Source organism: Octopus sinensis, linkage group LG29 (assembly GCF_006345805.1).
Source record: "Octopus sinensis linkage group LG29, ASM634580v1, whole genome shotgun sequence".
Lineage (NCBI taxonomy): Eukaryota > Metazoa > Mollusca > Cephalopoda > Octopoda > Octopodidae > Octopus > Octopus sinensis.
In genome coordinates this window covers 5,457,054-5,480,087 of record NC_043025.1, presented here as the reverse complement: position 1 = coordinate 5,480,087, position 23,034 = coordinate 5,457,054, and the positions used below count along the sequence as shown (strand labels likewise).

Sequence of the window (23,034 nt, the reverse complement as noted above, 5' to 3'; positions counted from 1 at the left end):
CAGACAAGGAGACACACATATTCTTGCATTTGGATCAATGCAAGGGCATTCGAGATTGGTCAATGCCAGTGCTGCCTGACCAGTCCCATGCTGGTGGCATGTAAAAAGCACCATTCGAGTGTGATTGTTGTCAGTGCCGCCTGACTGGTTCCTGTGCCAGTGGCACATAAAAAGCACCATGCGAGTGTGGTCAATGCCAGTGCCGGCTGACTGGTCCTGTGCCGGTGGCATGTGAAAAGCACCATTCAAGCCTGGTCGATGCCAGTACCACCTGACTGGCCCTCGTGCCGGTGGCATGTAAAAAGCACCTACTACATACACTCTTGGAGTGGTTGGTGTTAGGAAGGGCATCCAGCTGTAGAAACATTGCCAGATCAAGATTGGAGCCTGTTGCAGCCTTCTGGCTTGGCAGCCCTCAGTCAAACCGTCAAACCCATGCCAGCATGAAAAGCGGATGTTAAACGACGATAATGATGATACATAGGTGCAGGAGTGGCTGTGTGGTAAGTAGCTTGCTAACCAACCACATGGTTCCGGGTTCAGTCCCACTGCGTGGCATCTTGGGCAAGTGTCTTCTAGTATAGCCCTGGGCCGACCAATGCCTTGTGAGTGGATTTGGTAGACGGAAACTGAAAGAAGCCCGTCATATATATGTATATATATATATATATATATATATATATATATATATATATATATATGTATGTGTGTGTTTGTGTGTGTGTGTGTGTTTGTCTCCCTAGCATTGCTTGACAACCGATGGTGGTGTGTTTACGTCCCCGTCACTTAGCGGTTCGGCAAAAGAGACCGATAGAATAAGTACTGGGCTTACAAAAGAATAAGTCCCAGGGTCGATTTGCTAGACTAAAGGCGGTGCTCCAGCATGGCCGCAGTCAAATGACTGAAACAAGTAAAAGAGTAAAGAGTAATACATATATGTATACACTACACACATGCACACAGATACAGACGCACACACTTTCATGTATATAGAAATACACACACACACACACACCCACACGTTAGACACACCTGCTCAGGTTTGAAATTTTTCCGATCAGATTGGCTGGTTATTTAGAACAGACAGATTATTGTTTCCAGAAACTACAAAAAAGTTTCTTCCACACACACACACACACACACGTGCACACCCACACGCGTGCACACACACACATGTACATCTCAATTATCTGTCTGTTTATTCATGAATCTATAGAGTTACAGATATTTATCCAAAATCTATATTCGTATTATTATAATATTATTAAAATTGTAACACAAAGCATGATCTAACATTTACAGTCATGTTGTTGACACACATACACACATAAAACCCACACACCTGTCTGAATCTCCTTATATATCAATAAAACTCAAAATGTCTGTGTGTGTGTATGTGAATGTTTTTTATGTATTTCCACATTTTTCATCCAATTCTGATGAAATTTTTTTTATTAAATGGCAAATTTCCCCAGACAGGTCACTACCACGTTACCGATGCCTAGAGGTACCCACTTCTTTGAGAAAAATTGATAAAACTGAAGGGTCACCCCACTTTTTTGCAAAAGACATTCTAATGCTTGTCGCCACTTTTGAATCTTCTCCCTTTTCTTATTTGCTGTATAAATTAAGGGTAAACCACTTTTTACCCCTGGCAATATATAACACTCAATTGCATTGCCTAATAGTGGTTTTATCTCTAACTTAATTAATAAATATATATTCATATATGTACTCTTTTACTTGATTCAGTCATTTGACTGTGGCCATGCTGGAGCACCGCCTTCAGTCGAGCAAATCGACCCAAGGACTTATTCTTTGTAAGCCCAGTACTTATTCTATTGGTCTCTTTTGCCGAACTGCTAAGTGACGGGGACGCAAACACACCAGCATCGGTTGTCAAGCAATGCTAGGGGGACAGACACACACACGCATATATATACATATATACGACAGGCTTCTTTCAGTTTCCGTCTACCAAATCCACTCACAAGGCATTGGTCGGCCCGGGGCTATAGCAGAAGACACTTGCCCAAGATGCCACGCAGTGGGACTGAACCCGGAACCATGTGGTTCGTTAGCAAGCTACTTACCACACAGCCACTCCTGCATATATATATATATAAATATTCATATATGTATGTATACACTTACTAATCCGAGGGAAGGCAATGTGAGCAGCAACTAAAGGAACATTACAAAATCCACAGAGAGATCAAACACATACATATATTCATTTATATCTACAGAATAGATATAAAGTCCAATGTTTAAAAATATAGTATATAAAACATCATATAAAAATATATAAATATATATAAAACTCTAGTTGTGTGAGTGTCTGTCCCCTTCGATTTAGATTCCTAACTCCTCCCACATTTTGCGGTGCAGTTTAACCAAATTCGGGTATCTTATAGTCGTGATTCATATCGAGCCCGTCTGACTATTAGCGCGCGTCAACGATGAGTCTACGATTTTAAAAATAATTTAACATAATTTTTTATTCCATTTTAATGCATAAAATGCATCGTGTGTCGATGGCGGCGGAGTTGGCGTCCATGCTCACAGCTGCACCTGTTTGCTTCTCCCCCTTCCCTCCCTCGTGAAGCTGTGGGGAAGGGAGTGTAAAGAAATCAATGTCGTAAAGCGTTGTCAAGGAGACCAGCGTTCTTTTAGAACGACTTCATGGCTTGAAGACACCAAAACAAAAATGGCTAAGAAAGCCCGAATTTATAAGGGAAGTAACTCTCTAAAAATGCTTATATAGTTATTTCCCTTACAAACCCGAGCAACGCCGGGCGATACTGCTAGTAAATATATAAGAATCAATGCTGCATATATAACACATTGAATTTACGCTTAAACTCATAAAACATTTGGTATATATGCTCTTTTAATTGTTTCAGTCATTTGACTGCGGCCATGCTGGAGCACCGCCTTTAATCGAGCAACTCGACCCCAGGACTTATTCTTTTGTAAGCCCAGTACTTATTCTATCGGTCTCTTTTGCCGAACCGCTAAGTGACGGGGACAAACACACCAGCATCGGTTGTCAAGCAATGCTAGGGGGACAAACACAGACACACAAACGCATATATATATATATATATATATATACATATATATGACGGGCTTCTTTCAGTTTCTGTCTACCAAATCCCCTCACAAGGCCCTGGTCGGCCCGAGGCTATAGTAGAAGACACTCGCCCAAGGTGCCACGCAATGGGACTGAACCCAGAACCATGTGGTTGGTAAACAAGATACTTGCCACACAGCCGCTCCTGCTATATATATATATAAATTAAATTAGAGATAAAATCACTATTAGGCAATTCAAACAGTGGGAAACCAAAACATCAAAAAACGAAAAATAAATATAATTAATTTTTATATTTTACTTATATTAAACTTTTTAATACTTTTTGGTTAGTTTAAAAAATAAAAATAAAATAAATTAAAAAAAAGTTTAAAAGTTTAAAAATTCATAAATTTAAAATTTCAAATACAAAAATTTATAAATATAAATTTTAAAATTTAAAATTTCAATAATTTAAATTTTATATATATTTTGTATATTATATTAATTATATTTATTTTTTTGTTTTTTATGCTTTGGTTTATGTCTATCACTGTTTGAATTGCATAATAGTGGTTTTATCTCTAATTTAATTTATATTTATACTGTGAAATTTGATTTAATCCTAAATCTAAGTTTTCCCTGTAAGTTTGGATATACTCCCTAATATTATTATTATATATATACATATATATATAAATTTCATCAGGCGCAGGAGTGGCTGTGTGGTAAGTAGCTTGTTTACCAACCACATGGTTCCGGGTTCAGTCCCACTGCGTGGCACCTTGGGCAAGTGTCTTCTGCTATAGCCCCGGGCTGACCAATGCTTTGTGAGTGGATTTGGTAGACAGAAACTGAAAGAAGCCCGTCGTATATATATATATATGCGTGTGTGTGTTTGTGTGTCTGTGTTTGTCCCCCTAGCATTGCTTGACAACCGATGCTGGTGTGTTTACGTCCCCATTACTTAGCGGTTCGGCAAAAAGAGACCGATAGAATAAGTACTGGGCTTACAAAGAATAAGTCCTGGGTCGAGTTGCTCGATTAAAGGCGGTGCTCCAGCATGGCTGCAGTCAAATGACTGAAACAAGTAAAAGAGTATATATGTAGTCAAATGGTAAGAGCAAGAAATGCTCAGTATAGAAACCATGTAGAAGTGCTCAAATGATTTGGGCTTCAGCTCTGGAATCTTTGAGGACAAGTCCACTGGGTAAAGACTGGCTATCAGAGAAATCCAGGTTAAGCTGATATGGAGATAGCGATGTAGATAAACACAACCAGGCTTGATATAGATATACATGTATACATGTAGATGCACACACACAAACACACATGACCGCAGCTAAATATATTCAGAAGATAAATTCATATGTACAATCAGATAGATATTTCTATACTCTTTACTCTTTTACTTGTTTCAGTCATTTTGACTGTGGCCATGCTGGAGCACCGCCTTTAGTCGAGCAAATCGACCCCGGGACTTATTCTTTGTAAGCCCAGTACTTATTCTATCGATCTCTTTTTGCCGAACCGCTAAGTGACGGGGACGTAAACACACCAGCATCGGTTGTCAAGCAATGCTAGGGAGACAAACACAGACACACAAACACATAGATATATATATATATATATATACACATATATACGACAGGCTTCTTTTAGTTTCTGTGTACCAAGTCCACTCACAAGGCATTGGTCGGCCCGGGGCTATAGCAGAAGACACATGCCTAAGATGCCACGCAGTGGGACTGAACCCGGGACCATGTGGTTGGTTAGCAAGCTACTTACCACACAGCCACTCCTGCGCCTATATATATATTTTTTAAAAATTATATTTTATCTAGTTTCAGCTCACGAGCTGTGGCTATGCTGGGGCACTGCCATTTGGTGTTGCAGCTGCCCTCATCTGCACCTCCTGCCGTGAAGTTGGTTCATCTGGGACACCTGACAGGAAGAGATCCAGTTTTATTTTAAAGACATCTGCATCCACCCCATGCAGGTCTCTCAGGTTCTTCGGGAGGATATTGAAGAGCTGTGGGGTTCTGAAGCCCAGGCTATCACAGTATCTTGTCCTACCTCTTGATGGCAAATTTGGAGTCCTTGGCACCACGCAGTGGTGCCCAGTTCTAGTATTTGTGTAACTCACGATGCCAAAGTTTGGGACAAGTCCTTCTATATATATATATAGACAAATAAATTTACATAGAGCCTAAAAGATACACAATACTAAAGAGACAACAAATAGTTTTTTTTAACATGTCACTGCTTATCATCACCATCATTTAAATCGTTTAACATCTGCCTTCCATGCCGGCATGGGTTGGATGGTTTGACATAGAACTGGTCAGCTGGGGGAGATGTCTCAACTCCAATTGCCTGTTGTGGCATGGTTTCTACGGCTGGATACCTTTCCTAATGGCAACCACTTTAAATTTCCAAAGCATGGAGAAGCTGGAGGCAGGTATTTTCGATGGGCCAAAAATTAGGGGACACACGGAAGACCCAAATTTCCAAGATTCAATGAAGAATGTTGAAGTAGATGCATGGTCTTCGTTCACTCTGGTTGGAAGAAATTTCATGGGAACCATTAAGTAGATAACTACTTTTACGCTTAAGTGTTTAAACCGGCCATATCCGGTCCAAATATTCTACATGTTTTATATTCAAACTGGCCATATCTAGCCTCTCACACCAAACCTACAGTGACATTCTGTGTGGTAAGTAGCTTGCTTACCAACCACATGGTTCCGGGTTCAGTCCCACTGTGTGGCATCTTGGGCAAGTGTCTTCTACTATAGCCTCAGGCCGACCAAAGCCTTGTGAGTGAATTTGGTTGACGGAAACTGAAAGAAGCCTGTCGTATATATGTATATATATATATATGTATGTGTGTGTATATGTTTGTGTGTCTGTGTTTGTCCCCCCAAGCTTTCCTTGATAACCGATGCTGGTGTGTTTACGTCCCCGTCACTTAGCGGTTCGGCAAAAGAGACCGATAGAATAAGTACTTGGCTTACAAAGAATAAGTCCCGGGGTCGATTTTCTCGACTAAAGGCGGTGCTCCAGCATGGCTGCAGTCAAATGACTGAAACAAGTAAAAGAGAGTAAAGAGAGTATATCGTTGAAACCTCAAAGCTATAACAAAATGCATGATTAATTCAAAACAAGGCCAGATCCAGCCTCTCACACCTACCCCTCAATGTCATTCTAAAAATAAGCAATCACATCATTGAAACCTCAAAGCTATGAGATAATGCATGATTAATTCAAAACAAGGCCAGATCCAGCCTCTCACACCTACCCCACAATGTCATTCTAAAAATAAGCAATCACATCATTGAAATCTCAAAGCTATGAGATAATGCATGATTACATCCCCAAACCGCCCCCGAAAAGAAAATCAAAAGAGATGGTACACCTACTTGGATGTAATGTCGCTGTAGAGGAGCAGGACGTCTCCGCTTCCACGGAGAATGTAGATTGGCCAAACTAATCGGGTCTTCTTGGAGGCTGTCCGTGATTTACAAGGCAGCTCGGTTACGGAACCAAAGCTAAAACTGACCGCTGCGTCACCAATGGCAACAGAGTAGAGAGAATAATGCATAGATGGAGGCACATTGGAGGAGCTGAGGGAGATCTCCTGGAATATCTTGTCTGGTTCATTTATGTCACAGATCCTGGGGAAAGAAATAATAATAATAATAGCAATTGTTTTCTTTATTCACTGCAAAGGATTCACAAAAAATATATATTTCTTTACTGCCTACAAGGGGCTAAACATAGAGGGGACAAACAAGACAGGCAAAGGGATTAAGTCGATTATATCGACCCCAGAGCTTAACTGGTACTTTATTTATCGACCCTGAAAGGATGAAAGGCAAAGTAGAACTCGGCAGAATTTGAACTCAGAACGTAACGGCAGACGAAATACCTATTTCTTTATTGCCCACAAGGGGCTAAACACAGAGGGGACAAACAAGACAGACAAAGGGATTAAGTCGATTACATCGACCCCAGAGCTTAACTGGTACTTTATTTATCGACCCTGAAAGGATGAAAGGCAAAGTAGAACTCGGCAGAATTTGAACTCAGAACGTAACGGCAGACGAAATACGGCTACGCATTTCGCCCGACGTGCTAACGTTTCTGCCAGCTCACCGCCGTCTTCACAAAATATATAGGTGCAGGAGTGGCTGTCTGGTAAGTAGCTTGTTTACCAACCACATGGTTCTGGGTTCAGTCCCACTGCATGGCACCTTGGGGAAGTGTCTTCTACTATAGCCTAACCACTAGGCCATGTGCCTCCACGGAAAATACTTGCCAAATGTGAAACTGTATAGTTGGGAACCAAACCTCTGGAGCAGATTATGGCTATCTCTAGCGGACGGGTGTCCACCATGAAAATGAGCATAAAAAGTTAAAACCCGTACAGCCTGGTGGTCCCTTTGTCTGCTAGAAGACGGTAGGGGTTCGTTCCCCTGCTTGCAATATATATTAGGTGCAGATTGCATTGATAACCAGCTAGAGGAGGCTCCTCCTGAGGCTAAAAACAGTAGTAATGCTGGTTCCTATGAAACAGCTGTGTTGAAATCATCATCATCATCGTTTAACGTCCGCTTTCCATGCTAGCATGGGTTGGACGGTTCAACTGGGGTCTGGCAAGCCCGAAGGCTGCACCAGGCCAGTCAGATCTGGCAGTGTTTCTACAGCTGGATGCCCTTCCTAACGCCAACCACTCCGAGAGTGTAGTGGGTGATTTTATGTGCCACCGACACAGGTACCAGACGAGGCTGGCGAACGGCCGCGCTCGGATGGTGTTTTTTATGTGCCACCGACACAGGTGCCAGACGAGGCTGGCAGACGGCCACGCTCGGATGGTGTTTTCTTATGTGTCACCGGCACAGGTGATTACTTGTTAGTATAGAAATTTTCTAACTTACTACTTTACTGGTAATATATACATATACATACATGCCAATAACAATCTGTGAGAATGAGTGCCCGACATTGCATTGGTGGATAAATATTCTTTATTTGTGGGTTAGGAGGGCTACCACTGGTTTCATGCAGAGGATTCTCAGCAATTATCAAGCCTACCACACGAGATGTTGGTAATTGTCTCCAAATATTACACACACACACACACATGTATATACATATATACGACGGGCTTCTTTTCAGTTTCCGTCTACCAAATCCACTCACAAGGCATTGGTCGGCCCGGGCAATAGCAGAAGACACTTGCCCAAGATGCCACGCAGTGGGACTGAACCCGGAACCATGTGGTTGGTTAGCAAGCTACTTACCACACAGCCACTCCTGCGCCATAATTCATTATTATTTTTATTTTTTCTTGTCTTGTCATTTGCTTTTGTTATTTTAAGCTCCCCGGATGTGCAGTCCAATTCTGTATATAACCGTTATGGTGAATAAAAAAATCAGGACAGTCCCAACTGGAATGTCTTTGGCTATAAGTCTGCTGAGCTCAGATTGGCCTTGAGATGAAAACGACAGCACTGCTGCCTCCGTCACCACCCACCATAGCTTACCTGAGTATATTGTCCAGAGCAAGAAACACCACGTGTCCATCGTAATAGCTGCCAGGGTGCCAGCTTACTTGTAAAAGTCGAATGTCTGCATGGCTCACAAGCAGTCGCTCAACCAATGGAAAAGTACTGCAAAAAAGAGGAAAAACAATAATTTTTCTGGACTAGGCATGAAAAACTGTAAACATATTTACAAAAAAACAATTAAGAATAGCTAAACAGGAGTGGCTGTGTGGTAAGTAGCTTGTCTACCAACCGCATGGTTCCGGGTTCAGTATAGTAGAAGTGTCTTCTACTATAGCCTCGGGCCGACCAAAGCCTTGTGAGTGGATTTGGCAGACGGAAACTGAAAGAAGCCCATCGTATATATGTATATATATATGTGTGTGTGTGTTTGTGTGTCTGTGTTTGTCCCCCTAGCATTGCTTGACAACCAATGCTGGTGTGTTTATGTCCCCGTCACTTAGCAGTTCGGCAAAAGAGACTGATAGAATAAGTACTGGGCTTACAAAAGAATAAGTCCCGGGGTCGAGTTGCTCGATTAAAGGCGGTGCTCTAGCATGGCCGCAGTCAAATGACTGAAACAAGTAAAAGTGTAAAGGTGATGGACTGTGTTACTGTCTTCTTCTTCCAATCAGGACTCACACCATTAGCCACAAAGAATAATCTCTAATTCGAGCCTACTCTAAGCTAATAAGAGTGCGTGTGGCAACTTGAAGATCCACCCACCACACGCAATAGACTGGCGGTTGCACGGGTGCGAAAGCTACGTTGTTATCCCCATTCCGTAAACGATGACTTTTAATGGGTGGAGAGCTGAATCATCCTGGGGTACAGAGGATTGGCAATCTAGACTGGGGTTTGAAAGTTTACCACACCATAGTGGGTAACGCCATGGTTCCTCTGCTTTGTGGCAGAAGTAGGAAGAAAGAGTGAGAGAAAGTTGTGGTGAAAGAGTACACCGGGGTTCACCACCACCCCGCCGGTCCCACGAAAAGATATTCACAAGGCTTTGATCAGGCTGAGGCTATTGCCTATTATATATATATGCCTAATATTATATATATATATATGTGTGTGTGTGTGTGTGCGCCTTTGTTTCTGTATATACACCCCTCACTACTCACTGTTTGACAACTTGTACCGGTGTGTTTGTAGCTTAGCAGTTTGGCAAAAAAAAACTGACAGAATTCGTACTACTTCTTAAAATATAAATATGAAGTACTGAGGTCGATTCACTCAACTAAAAACTCAAGGCAGTGCCCCAGCATGGCCACAGTCTACTGACTGAAACAAGTAATAAGATAAAAGATAGATGACAGGCTTCTTTCAGTTTCCGTCTACCAAATCCACTCACTAGGCTTCGGTCGACCTGAGGCTATAGTAGAAGACACTTGCCCAAGGTGCCACACAGTGGGACTGAACATGGAACCATGAGGTTGGTAAACAAGCTACTTACCACACAGCCACTCCTGCGTCTATATACATATATATACATATATACGATGGGCTTCTTTCAGTTTCTGTCTACCAAATCCACTCACTAGGCTTCGGTTGACCTGAGGCTATAGTAGAAGACAGTTGCCCAAGGTGCCACACAGTGGGACTGAACCCGGAACCATGTGGTTGGTAAGCAAGCTACTTACCACACAGCCACTCCTGCGTCTATATACATATATATACATATATACGATGGGCTTCTTTCAGTTTCTGTCTACCAAATCCACTCACTAGGCTTCGGTTGACCTGAGGCTATAGTAGAAGACAGTTGCCCAAGGTGCCACACAGTGGGACTGAACCCGGAACCATGTGGTTGGTAAGCAAGCTACTTACCACACAGTTACTCCTGCGTCTATATACATATATATATACATATATACGATGGGCTTCTTTCAGTTTCTGTCTACCAAATCCACTCACTAGGCTTCGGTTGACCTGAGGCTATAGTAGAAGACAGTTGCCCAAGGTGCCACACAGTGGGACTGACCCGGAACCATGTGGTTGGTAGCAAGCTACTTACCACACAGCCACTCCTGCGTCTATATACATATATATACATATATACGATGGGCTTCTTTCAGTTTCTGTCTACCAAATCCACTCACTAGGCTTCGGTTGACCTGAGGCTATAGTAGAAGACAGTTGCCCAAGGTGCCACCAGTGGGACTGAACCCGGAACCATGTGGTTGGTAGCAAGCTACTTACCACACACAGCCACTCCTGCGTCTATATACTATATATACATATATACGATGGGCTTCTTTCAGTTTCTGCCTACCAAATCCACTCACTAGGCTTCGGTTGACCTGAGGCTATAGTAGAAGACAGTTGCCCAAGGTGCCACACAGTGGGACTGAACCCGGAACCATGTGGTTGGTAAGCAAGCTACTACTTACCACACAGTTACTCCTGCGTCTATATACATATATATATACATATATACGATGGCTTCTTTCAGTTTCTGTCTACCAAATCCACTCACTAGGCTTCGGTTGACCTGAGGCTATAGTAGAAGACAGTTGCCCAAGGTGCCACACAGTGGGACTGAACCCGGAACCATGTGGTTGGTAAGCAAGCTACTTACCACACAGCCACTCCTGCGTCTATATACATATATATACATATATACGATGGGCTTCTTTCAGTTTCTGTCTACCAATCCACTCACTAGGCTTCGGTTGACCTGAGGCTATAGTAGAAGACAGTTGCCCAAGGTGCCACACAGTGGGACTGAACCCGGAACCATGTGGTTGGTAAGCAAGCTACTTACCACACAGTTACTCCTGCGTCTATATACATATATATACATATATACGATGGGCTTCTTTCAGTTTCTGTCTACCAAATCCACTCACTAGGCTTCGGTTGACCTGAGGCTATAGTAGAAGACAGTTGCCCAAGGTGCCACACAGTGGGACTGAACCCGGAACCATGTGGTTGGTAAGCAAGCTACTTACCACACAGCCACTCCTGCGTCTATATACATATATATACATATATACGATGGGCTTCTTTCAGTTTCTGTCTGTCTACCAAATCCACTCACTAGGCTTCGGTTGACCTGAGGCTATAGTAGAAGACAGTTGCCCAAGGTGCCACACAGTGGGACTGAACCCGGAACCATGTGGTTGGTAAGCAAGCTACTTACCACACAGCCACTCCTGCGTCTATATACATATATATACATATATACGATGGGCTTCTTTCAGTTTCTGTCTACCAAATCCACTCACTAGGCTTCGGTTGACCTGAGGCTATAGTAGAAGACAGTTGCCCAGGTGCCACACAGTGGGACTGAACCCGGAACCATGTGGTTGGTAAGCAAGCTACTTACCACACAGTTACTCCTGCGTCTATATACATATATATACATATATACGATGGGCTTCTTTCAGTTTCTGTCTACCAAATCCACTCACTAGGCTTCGGTTGACCTGAGGCTATAGTAGAAGACAGTTGCCCAAGGTGCCACACAGTGGGACTGAACCCGGAACCATGTGGTTGGTAAGCAAGCTACTTACCACACAGCCACTCCTGCGTCTATATACATATATATACATATATACGATGGGCTTCTTTCAGTTTCTGTCTACCAAATCCACTCACTAGGCTTCGGTTGACCTGAGGCTATAGTAGAAGACAGTTGCCCAAGGTGCCACACAGTGGGACTGAACCCGGAACCATGTGGTTGGTAAGCAAGCTACTTACCACACAGTTACTCCTGCGTCTATATACATATATATACTATATACGATGGGCTCTTTTCAGTTTCTGTCTACCAAATCCACTCACTAGGCTTCGGTTGACCTGGGCTATAGTAGAAGACAGTTGCCCAAGGTGCCACACAGTGGGACTGAACCCGGAACCATGTGGTTGGTAAGCCAAGCTACTTACCACACAGCCACTCCTGCGTCTATATACATATATATATACATATACGATGGGCTTCTTTCAGTTTCTGTCTACCAAATCCACTCACTAGGCTTCGGTTGACCTGAGGCTATAGTAGAGACAGTTGCCCAAGGTGCCACACAGTGGGACTGAACCCGGAACCATGTGGTTGGTAAGCAACTACTTACCACAACAGTTACTCCTGCGTCTATATACATATATATCATATATACGATGGGCTTCTTTCAGTTTCTGTCTACCAAATCCACTCACTAGGCTTCGGTTGACCTGAGGCTATAGTAGAAGACAGTTGCCCAAGGTGCCACACAGTGGGACTGAACCCGGAACCATGTGGTTGGTAAGCAAGCTACTTACCACACAGCCACTCCTGCGTCTATATACATATATATACATATATACGATGGGCTTCTTCAGTTTCTGTCTACCAAATCCACTCACTAGGCTTTCGGTTGGACCTGAGGCTATAGTAGAAGACAGTTGCCCAAGGTGCCACACAGTGGGACTGAACCCGGAACCATGTGGTTGGTAAGCAAGCTACTTACCACACAGCACTCCTGCGTCTATATACTATATAACATATATACGATGGGCTTCTTTCAGTTTCTGTCTACCAAATCCACTCACTAGGCTTCGGTTGACCTGAGGCTATAGTAGAAGACAGTTGCCCAAGGTGCCACACAGTGGGACACTGACCTGGAGCCATGTGGTTGTAAGCAAGCTACTTACCACACAGCCCCTCCTGCGTCTATATACATATATATACATATATACGATGGGCTTCTTTCAGTTTCTGTCTACCAAATCCACTCACTAGCTTCGGTTGACCTGAGGCTATAGTAGAAGACAGTTGCCCAAGGTGCCACACAGTGGGACTGAACCTGGAGCCATGTGGTTGGTAAGCAAGCTACTTACCACACAGCCACTCCTGCGTCTATATACATATATACGATGGGCTTCTTTCAGTTTCTGTCTACCAAATCCACTCACTAGGCTTCGGTTGACCTGAGGCTATAGTAGAAGACAGTTGCCCAAGGTGCCACGCAGTGGGACTGAACATGGAACCATGAGGTTGGTAAACAAGCTACTTATCACACAGCCACTCCTGCACCTATATACATATATACGACGGGCTTCTTTCAGTTTCCGTCTACCAAATCCACTCACAAGGCTTTGGTCGACCTGAGGCTATAGTAGAAGACACTTGCGCTAGGTGCCACGCAGTGGGACTGAACCTGGAACCATGAGGTTGGTAAGCAAGCTACTTATCACACAGCCACTCCTGTGCCTATATGTATGTGTCATATACATATATACGACAGGCTTCTTTCAGTTTCCGTCTACCAAATCCACTCACAAGGCTTTGGTTGGCCCGAGGCTATAGTAGAAGACATTTGCCCTAGGTACCACGCAGTGGGACTGAACCCGGAACCATGAGGTTGGTTAGCAAGCTACTTACCACACAGCCACTCCTGTGCCTATATGTATGTGTGATATACATATATACGACGGGCTTCTTTCAGTTTCCGTCTACCAAATCCACTCACAAGGCTTTGGTTGGCCCGAGGCTATAGTAGAAGACATTTGCCCTAGGTTCCACGCAGTGGGACTGAACCCGGAACCATGAGGTTGGTAAGCAAGCTACTTACCACACAGCCACTCCTGCGCCTATATACATATATACGTCGGGCTTCTTTCAGTTTCCGTCTACCAAATCCACTCCCAAGGTTTGGTCGGCCCAAGGTTATAGTAGAAGACACTTGCCCTAGGTGCCATGCAGTGGGACTGAACCCGGAACCATGTGGTTGGGAGGCAAGCTTCTTACCACACAGCCACACAAACAAGACACTCACAGACACACACATGAATGGAACAAACCTAATTATTGTCTCCCCCTGTGGTCTTTGTTGTTGTTATCATTGTTGGTGTTGTTGTTGTGGTAACTGTTGGCACCTAATCTAAATTGTTATAGTCAGAAGTGCTATGGTGGTGGTGGTGGTGTTGGAGGTGTCTCTGGTGATAATACCCTGCTCCAGTAACACCACTAACAATCACAACATCCACCCAACCCACCCATGAGCACCACCCTCGCCCTATCTCTGTGACCAGGGAAACAATATAATGGCGACAACAGGAATTAAATGAGTGATTAAATTCAGTCAAAGTAGGAGTGTTCGGCACATACACACACACACACACACACATATATATATATATACACACACATACACATATGTATATATACACACACATATCTATATATATATATACACACACACATATATATATATATACACATATATCTACACACACACACACACACATATATATATGTATATATAATATATATATATACACACATATATATATACACATATCTATATATATATATATATATATATATATATATATATATATACATATATATATACACACACACACATATACATATATATACATACACACATACATGCATATATATATATGTGTGTGTATGCATGTTTGCATGTATATATACAGGTGTAAATGTGTGTGTGTGTGTGTGTGTATATATATATATATATTTATTTCAGAAGATATCACATCAACTGATATTCTGTTGACAAAAGAAAGTTCTTTTGTCATAAAGCTAGGACAGCAGATAGGGTGGGTATGGGGTGGGATGCTTTTTTTTTTTCCTTTTTTAAGGGTGGGTCAGTGATGTTTGGAAAGGAGCAGGAAATGATTGGGGAGGGCAAGGTGTATGAGCGTAGATGGAAGGAAGGGGTGAATTGAGGGTGGCGAAGGAAGAGGCAGGTTAGGTTTTGAAGGGTGGGTTTAGATACTAAGGTAGAAGATGATGATGATGATGATGATGACCCCGTAATAGCCCTACAAGTAATAATAGAAGAGGCTGAATGTGTTGATGTTTGTAGTGGTGGCCATGGTGTCAGCTGAATTGGGGAAATACATAGATAATGTTGATAAAGATAGAGAATTAATTAAAAACGATCCCCACAAATCTGGTGGAATCTCTTTATACTGGAGGTAAGGGTGAGGTGACGCTGGGGGTGGGGGATGGCAGCAGTGAGACCCCTGTGTTTCTCTAGATCAGTGGTTCTCAGCCTGGGTCCATATGGCCCGCAGAGGTCCTTATATGATTTTATTGTTAGAAACAGGAAGACATGGGATAAAGTACTGAAGGACGAACTCAAGATGCTGAACCTTTCAGACAAAACTAAGATATTTGGTGCCTTGCTGTACTCAAAAAGAACACACACACAGCAGAAGATGCCACGCAGTGGGATTGAACCCGGAACCATGTGGTTGGTTAGCCAGCTACTTACCACACAGCCACTCCTGCACCTATGAGACTTTGGTTAGCTCGAGGCAAATAGTAGAAGACACTTGCCCAGGGTGCCAATGCAGTAGGACTGAACCCAGAACCATGTGGTTGGTAAGCAAGCTACTTACCACACAGCCACTCCTGCACCTATGAGACTTTGGTTGGCTCGAGGCAAATAGTAGAAGACACTTGCCCAGGGTGCCAATGCAGTAGGACTGAACCCAGAACCATGTGGTTGGTAAGCAAGCTACTTACCACACAGCCACTCCTGCACCTATGAGACTTTGGTCGGCTCAAGGCAAATAGTAGAAGACACTTGCCCAGGGTGCCAATGCAGTAGGACTGAACCCAGAACCATGTGGTTGGTAAGCAAGCTACTTACCACACAGCCACTCCTGCACCTATGAGACTTTGGTCGGCTCAAGGCAAATAGTAGAAGACACTTGCCCAGGGTGCCAATGCAGTAGGACTGAACCCAGAACCATGTGGTTGGTAAGCAAGCTACTTACCACACAGCCACTCCTGCACCTATGAGACTTTGGTCGGCTCAAGGCAAATAGTAGAAGACACTTGCCCAGGGTGCCAATGCAGTAGGACTGAACCCAGAACCATGTGGTTGGTAAGCAAGCTACTTACCACACAGTCACTCCTGCGCCTATGAGACTTTGGTTGGCTCGAGGCAAATAGTAGAAGACACTTGCCCAGGGTGCCATGCAGTAGGACTGAACCCAGAACCATGTGGTTGGTAAGCAAGCTACTTACCACACACCCATGCCTGCATCTCTCTTTCTCTCTATCTCTCTCTCTCTACACACACACACATACCCTCTCTCTTTTTCTCTCTAAATATTGAGACTATTTGTTCAAAAGGACATCCTGGATCACCTTTCAAAACTAACCAAAGCAATAATTATATCCTGATGTTGTTGTTGCTGTTGTTGTTGTAACAAGCCTGTTATTGTTTGTGAGGGTGTGAATGGTGGTGGTGGGGTTGGTGGTGGTGGTGGCAGAGGTGAAAAAGAAATTATTTAAAATATCTTTGAATTGCCAATCCCATTTTGAAATAATTCTTTGGGTATATCTACATATATATACCCACATATGTACATAGATATATATATATACATACATACATATATATACATACATATATATACACACGTACATATATATATATATTATATACATATACACATATATATATATATACTCACATACATATGTATATACACACATACATATATATATACACACATACATATATATACAGACAAATAAATATAGACATATATACATGCACCTTGGGCAGGTGTCTTCTGCTATAGCCTCAGGCCGACCAAAGCCTTGTGAGTGGATTTGGTAGACGGAAACTAAAAGAAGCCCATCGTATATATGTATATATATGCGTTTGTGTGTCTGTGTTTGTCCCCCTAGCATTGCTCGACAACAGATGCTGGTGTGTTTACGTCCCCGTTACTTAGCGGTTCAGCAAAAGAGACCAATAGAATAAGTACTGGCTTACAAATAATAAGTCCTGGGGTCGAGTTGCTTGATTAAAGGTGGTGCTCCAGCATGGCCGCAGTCAAATGACTGAAACAAGTAAAAGAGTAGAGTATCCATTGGGTTGGATGGTTTGACCATTGCTGGTAAGCTAAGGGGCTGCACCAAGCCCCAGTCTGATTTGGCATGGTCTCTACGGTTGGATGCCCTTCCTAATGCTAACCACTCTCCGAGAGTGTAATGGGTGCTTTTATGTGCCACCAGCATGGGTGCCAGTTGCGTGACACCAGTATCTCTATGACCATGATTCCACTTGGTTTGACGGGTCTTCTTCTCAAGCATGGCATATTGCCAAAGGTCGCGGTCATTTGCCTTTGCCTCTGTGAGGCCCAACACTTGAAAGATGCCTTTTACATGCCACCATGTGAAGGCGCATGGCTCCGTGGTTAGAGCGTCGAGCTTACGATTGTGAGGTTGTGAGCTCGAATCCCGGACCAGGCTGCGTGTTGTGTTCTTGAGCAAGACACTTTACTTCATGTTACTGCAGTTCACTCAGCTGTAGAAATGAGTTGCGACGTCACAGGTGCCAAGCTGTATCAGCCCCTTTGCCTTTCCTTTGGATAACACTGGTGGCGTGGAAAGGGGAGGCTGTTATGGACTGCTGGTCTTCCATAAAGGACCTTGCCAGGCTTGTGCCTAGGAGGGTAACTTTCTAGGTGCAATCCCATGGTCAGTCATGACTGAAGGGGGTCTCAGAATGGTGATTGCTTCTGATGAGACCGTATTGAGGAGGTGCCTGACGACTCCACCCCAGTAACTGGCAGAGGAACTAGGGGTAGACCATGATCAAAATGATTGAATAACATCCAAAATTTCAGTTGATCACACTTCGGAATCCATCAGGAAAGTCTAATGGTAGTTGCTTCTTTTAGGAGCCAATTAAGGAGGTGCCTTTGCCTTTCCCTTGGACAACATTGGTGGCGTGGAGAGGGGAGGCCGGTATACATGGGCGACTGCTGGTCTTCCATAAAACCACCTTGCTCAGATACTGGATCGGCCACATTGTCTTCATGAGGCCCAACGCTCACGATGTGGAAGCTAAATCATATGACAAGGATATCTCTGTTGAAATACACTGTGTTTGTTTCAACTGATTTTGAGAATAATGAAGAATTTATTAAAATACTTTTAGAAAATTTTTCCAAGCAAAATTACATTCATGAAACCTACATAAAGATTGACAGTCGACTGAAGGTCGTACAATTTATGGTGAGTTGTGAGTTGTTTTCCCTTCATTGTTTGCGTTTGATGCCCCTGTCCAATCTAATTCCGATTTAGCACGGTCAAATTGTAGCTGTGATACCAGTGCCGATGGCACGTAAGAGAACCATCCGAACGTGGCCGTTGCCTGCGCCGCCCCAACTGGCCCCTGTGCTGGTGGCACGTAAAAAGCACCATCTGATCATGGCCGTTTGCCAGCCCCGTCTGGCACCTGTGCAGGTGGCATGTAAAAAGCACCCACTACACTCACGGAGTGATTGGCGTTGGAAAGCACCCACTATACTCACGGAGTGGTTGGTGTTAGGAAGGGCATCCAGCCGTAGAAACACTGCCAGATCAGACTGGGCCTGGCGCAGCCTTCTGGCTTCCCAGACCCCAGTTGAACCGTCCAACCCATGCTAGCATGGAAAGCACCCACTATACTCATGGAGTGGTTGGCGTTAGGAAGGGCATCCAGCCGTAGAAACACTGCCAGATCAGACTGGGCCTGGTGCAGCCTTCTGGCTTCCCAGACCCCAGTTGAACAGTCCAACCCATGCCAGCATGGAAAACGGACGTTAAACGATGATGATGATGATGATGATGATGATGTTATTATTAAATAATTTTGTGTTGGGAACATAAATTAGCATAAACTGAGATCACTTTTACAATTTAGCATTCAAATTACTCTGCCAAATTTAATAGTTATTAATTAATTCACATTTACGGAGATGTACTTGCATAGCAAGTGACTTGATCTGAGATTGTGTGCTGGAACGAAAACAATTGCAGCGTGGAAGGTGTTTCTAAGCCATTTAAGAAACACACAAAAACCTTTAGATTCACTTCAACATTTAAATTTAATTTGTCAAAATATTTTCGTCACTAAAATCTGCAACCTGTTCACTGACAAAAATTCTTGCTATGCGAGTACATCTCTGTATATATATATATATATATATATATATATATATATATATTATATATATATATATTTATCTATCTATCAATATATATATAGTATTTGTTAGGTCAAGTTATTAATAAAACAACTTTACATTAAACTGATACATTACTCAATACTTTTTTTAGTAGAATACATATTTATTGTCCTTTAACAATGATAGTATCGCCTGCGACTCCGAAATTTCGATCTACTTAGTCATCATAGAACTATATATATATATATATGTGTGTATATATATAAACAATTGCAGCGTGGAAGGTGTTTGTAAGCCATTTAAGAAACACACAAAAGCCGTTCGATTCACTTCAACATTTAAATTTAATTTGTCAAAATATTTTCGTCGCTTTGAGACCGCGACCTGTTCACTGACAAAACTACGTACTGCATTTTGAAGTTTTGTCAGTGAACAGGTTGTGGTCTCAAAGCGACGAAAATATTTTGACAAATTAAATTTAAATGTTGAAGTGAATCGAACGGTTTTTGTGTAATTCACATTGTTGTGAACTAAGCATACATTATCATTTAGGCTTGAGATTTCAATGACGTGATTGTATATTTTTAGAACTTACACTGTAAATAATAAAGAGGTCATAGGGTATAACAGGCCAGATTGAACACAAAGCAGGAAGATTCTTTCAGAGAACCGGGAGCAGTCTCAAATGGCTTTGTAGCAAAAAGGGAAGCAAAATCATATGACTAGAGGTATTTCTTTTGAAAAACACTGTCTTTTACTTGTTTCAGTCATTTGACTGTGGCCATGCTGGAGCACCACCTTTAGTCGAGCAAATCGACCCCGGGACTTATTCTTTGTAAGCCCAGTACTTATTCTATCGGTCTATTTTGCCAAACCGCTAAGTGACGGGGACGTAAACACATCAGCATCGGCTGTCAAGCAATGCTAGGGGGACAAACACAGACCCACAAACATATACACACACATACATATATACGACAGGCTTCTTTCAGTTTCCGTCTACCAAATCCACTCACAAGGGATTGGTCGGCCCGGGGCTATAGCAGAAGACACTTGCCCAAGGTGCCATGCAGTGGGACTGAACCCGGAACCATGTGGTTGGTTAGCAAGCTACTTACCACACAGCCACTCCTGCGCCTATATATATATATACATATATACGACAGGCTTCTTTCAGTTTCCATCTACCAAATCCACTCACAAGGCATTGGTCGGCCCGGTGCTATAGCAGAAGACACTTGCCCAAGATGCCATGCAGTGGGACTGAACCCGGAACCTTGTGGTTGGTTAGCAAGCTACTTACCACACAGCCACTCCTGCGTCTTTGCTTCAATTGATTTTGAGAATAATTAATCTGGTTTTAGGAACATAAATTAGCATTAAATTTTAATGGAAGGTTTTTAACTGAAGTCATTTTAAAACAGGAAGTTTGTATCAGATAACCAGGAGGGGTGGTCACAGGTGGGTTAGCATCAAAAGAGTGAAAAAGGGATGCCACTAATAGTTTTGTTTCCGTGCCAGTGGCACTTAAAGGGCACCATTCGAGCGTGATCGTAACCAGCGTCGCCTTACTGGCACTCGTACCCGTGGTAGTAGGGTGCCAAGAGCACCATCCAAGTGTGATCATTGCCAGAGCAGCCAACTGGCTTTCGTGCCAGTGGCACTTAAAGGGCACCATTCGAGTGTGATCGTTACCAATGTCCCCTTACTGGCACCTGTGCTGGTGGCAATGTGTAAAAGGATTCAAGTGAGGTCGTTGCCAGTACCGCCTGACTGGCCCCCGTGCCGGTGGCACATAAAAGCACCCACTACACTCTCGGAGTGGTTGGCGTTAGGAAGGGCATCCAGCTGTAGAAACTCTGCCAAATCAAGACTGGAGCCTGGTGCAACCATCTGGTTCGCCAGCCCTCAGTCAAAATTGTCCAACCCATGCTAGCATGGAAAGTGGACGTTAAACGATGATGATGATGGCACTAGTTTTCACAGTCTGAGAAGTCTTAAGTCAGAGTAGGTAGAAGTACGACTAAAATCAGAAGAGCATTTCTCTCTCCCTCTTGCAATTGGCAAAGGCATCAAACAAGGAGATATCGTCTCTCCTTTTCTCTTTCTGAATTACTTACCGAACCACTACGTTCTGTTTTCCTCCACCATACATTCCATTTTTGCCGCTTTGCTGTGGCATTTGCATGATAGATATGCCAACCTGACCCCATATTGCCAAATATTGTCCTGTCTTGTTAAATAATATCTGTTCAACTGTGAAACCAACATCAGAACTTGGTGTCAGGACCTGGAAGGTAAGAACATAGAAAAAAGAACATTAGAAAAGAATGGTTAAGTTGAGATTCAGTTAATTAAGTAAGTTAACCCTTTCGTTACTGTATTTATTTTGGGATGCTCTGTGTTTCTTTCAATTACTTTAAATATAACAAAGAATTTCGTAAAATAACTTAGTTATCATTAAGCTAGTGTTAGGATCATAAATTGTGACTAAGGTTTGGTGGAAGATTTTAATTCAAAACTTATGAAAACAAGACATTTGTACTCAGAGCCAGAGGTGGTTTCAGCCAGGTTGGTATCAAAAGGGTTAAAAATATCATGGTGACTTTAACCCTTTTGTTACCATATTTCTGTTGAGATGCTCTGTTTTTTTTTCAATTAATTTTAAATATAAAAGAATTTAGTAAAATAACTTGGTTATCATTCAGCTAGTGTTAGGAACATAAATTGTGACTAAGGTTTGGTGGAAGATTTTAATTCAAAACTTATGAAAACAAGACATTTGTACTCAGAGCCAGAGGTGGTTTCAGCCAGGTTGGTATCAAAAGGGTTAAAAATATCATGGTGACTTTAACCCTTTTGTTACCATATTTCTGTTGAGATGCTCTGTGTTTTTTTCAATTAATTTTAAATATAACAAAGAATTTAGTAAAATAACTTGGTTATCATTCAGCTAGTGTTAGGAACATAAATTGTGACTAAGGTTTGGTGGAAGATTTTAATTCAAAACTTATGAAAACAAGACATTTGTACTGAGAGCCAGAGCCGGTTTGGTAACGAAAGGGTTAAGGATTAAATTATTTAACGAGCTTAGAAAATGTAATTAATGATGTGTGTTATTTTTAAAGGACTATGAAAAGGCCTTCGACAGCATTGAAATCCGTGCAGAGTTGAAATCTCCGAAAGTGTAAGGAGTATATGTGCAATACACCAAACTGCACAGTGATGCAAATTGTAGATGCACCACAGACACGGCTTTGCTATTACCATCAGTAGAAGTTCCAACTGGCAAGGTTCCTTCCTTCTCGAGACATGCCTGGCTCATAAGGGCCGGTTTCCTGGTTTCCTTGGCGTATAGATTCCCCACCTGGACGGGACGCCAGTCTGTCACAGGTGAGCTGCAAGATGCAGGTGGAAAGAGTGAACTGGCCTCGATCTTAGCTTATATTGCTTTGCATATCTTACTCTTTTACT

The 23,034-nt window shown here is 42.7% G+C and overlaps 1 protein-coding gene across 1 annotated transcript in view; it reads right to left on the bottom strand.

The window, feature by feature from the left end:
- The window catches only part of LOC115225999 (nucleoporin 88-like), a 48,212-nt gene extending 26,346 nt beyond the window's left edge, over positions 1 to 21,866 (bottom strand). Inside the window, exons 1-3 of the mRNA XM_029796972.2 lie at positions 21,681 to 21,866; positions 8,626 to 8,751; positions 6,499 to 6,753 (exon numbers count right to left, since the gene is read on the bottom strand). Coding sequence (XP_029652832.2) covers positions 6,499 to 6,753; positions 8,626 to 8,751; positions 21,681 to 21,748 — 449 coding nt within the window. The 5' untranslated portion in view covers positions 21,749 to 21,866. The remainder of the gene's footprint in view (positions 1 to 6,498; positions 6,754 to 8,625; positions 8,752 to 21,680) is intronic.
- Positions 21,867 to 23,034: the final 1,168 nt, after the last annotated feature.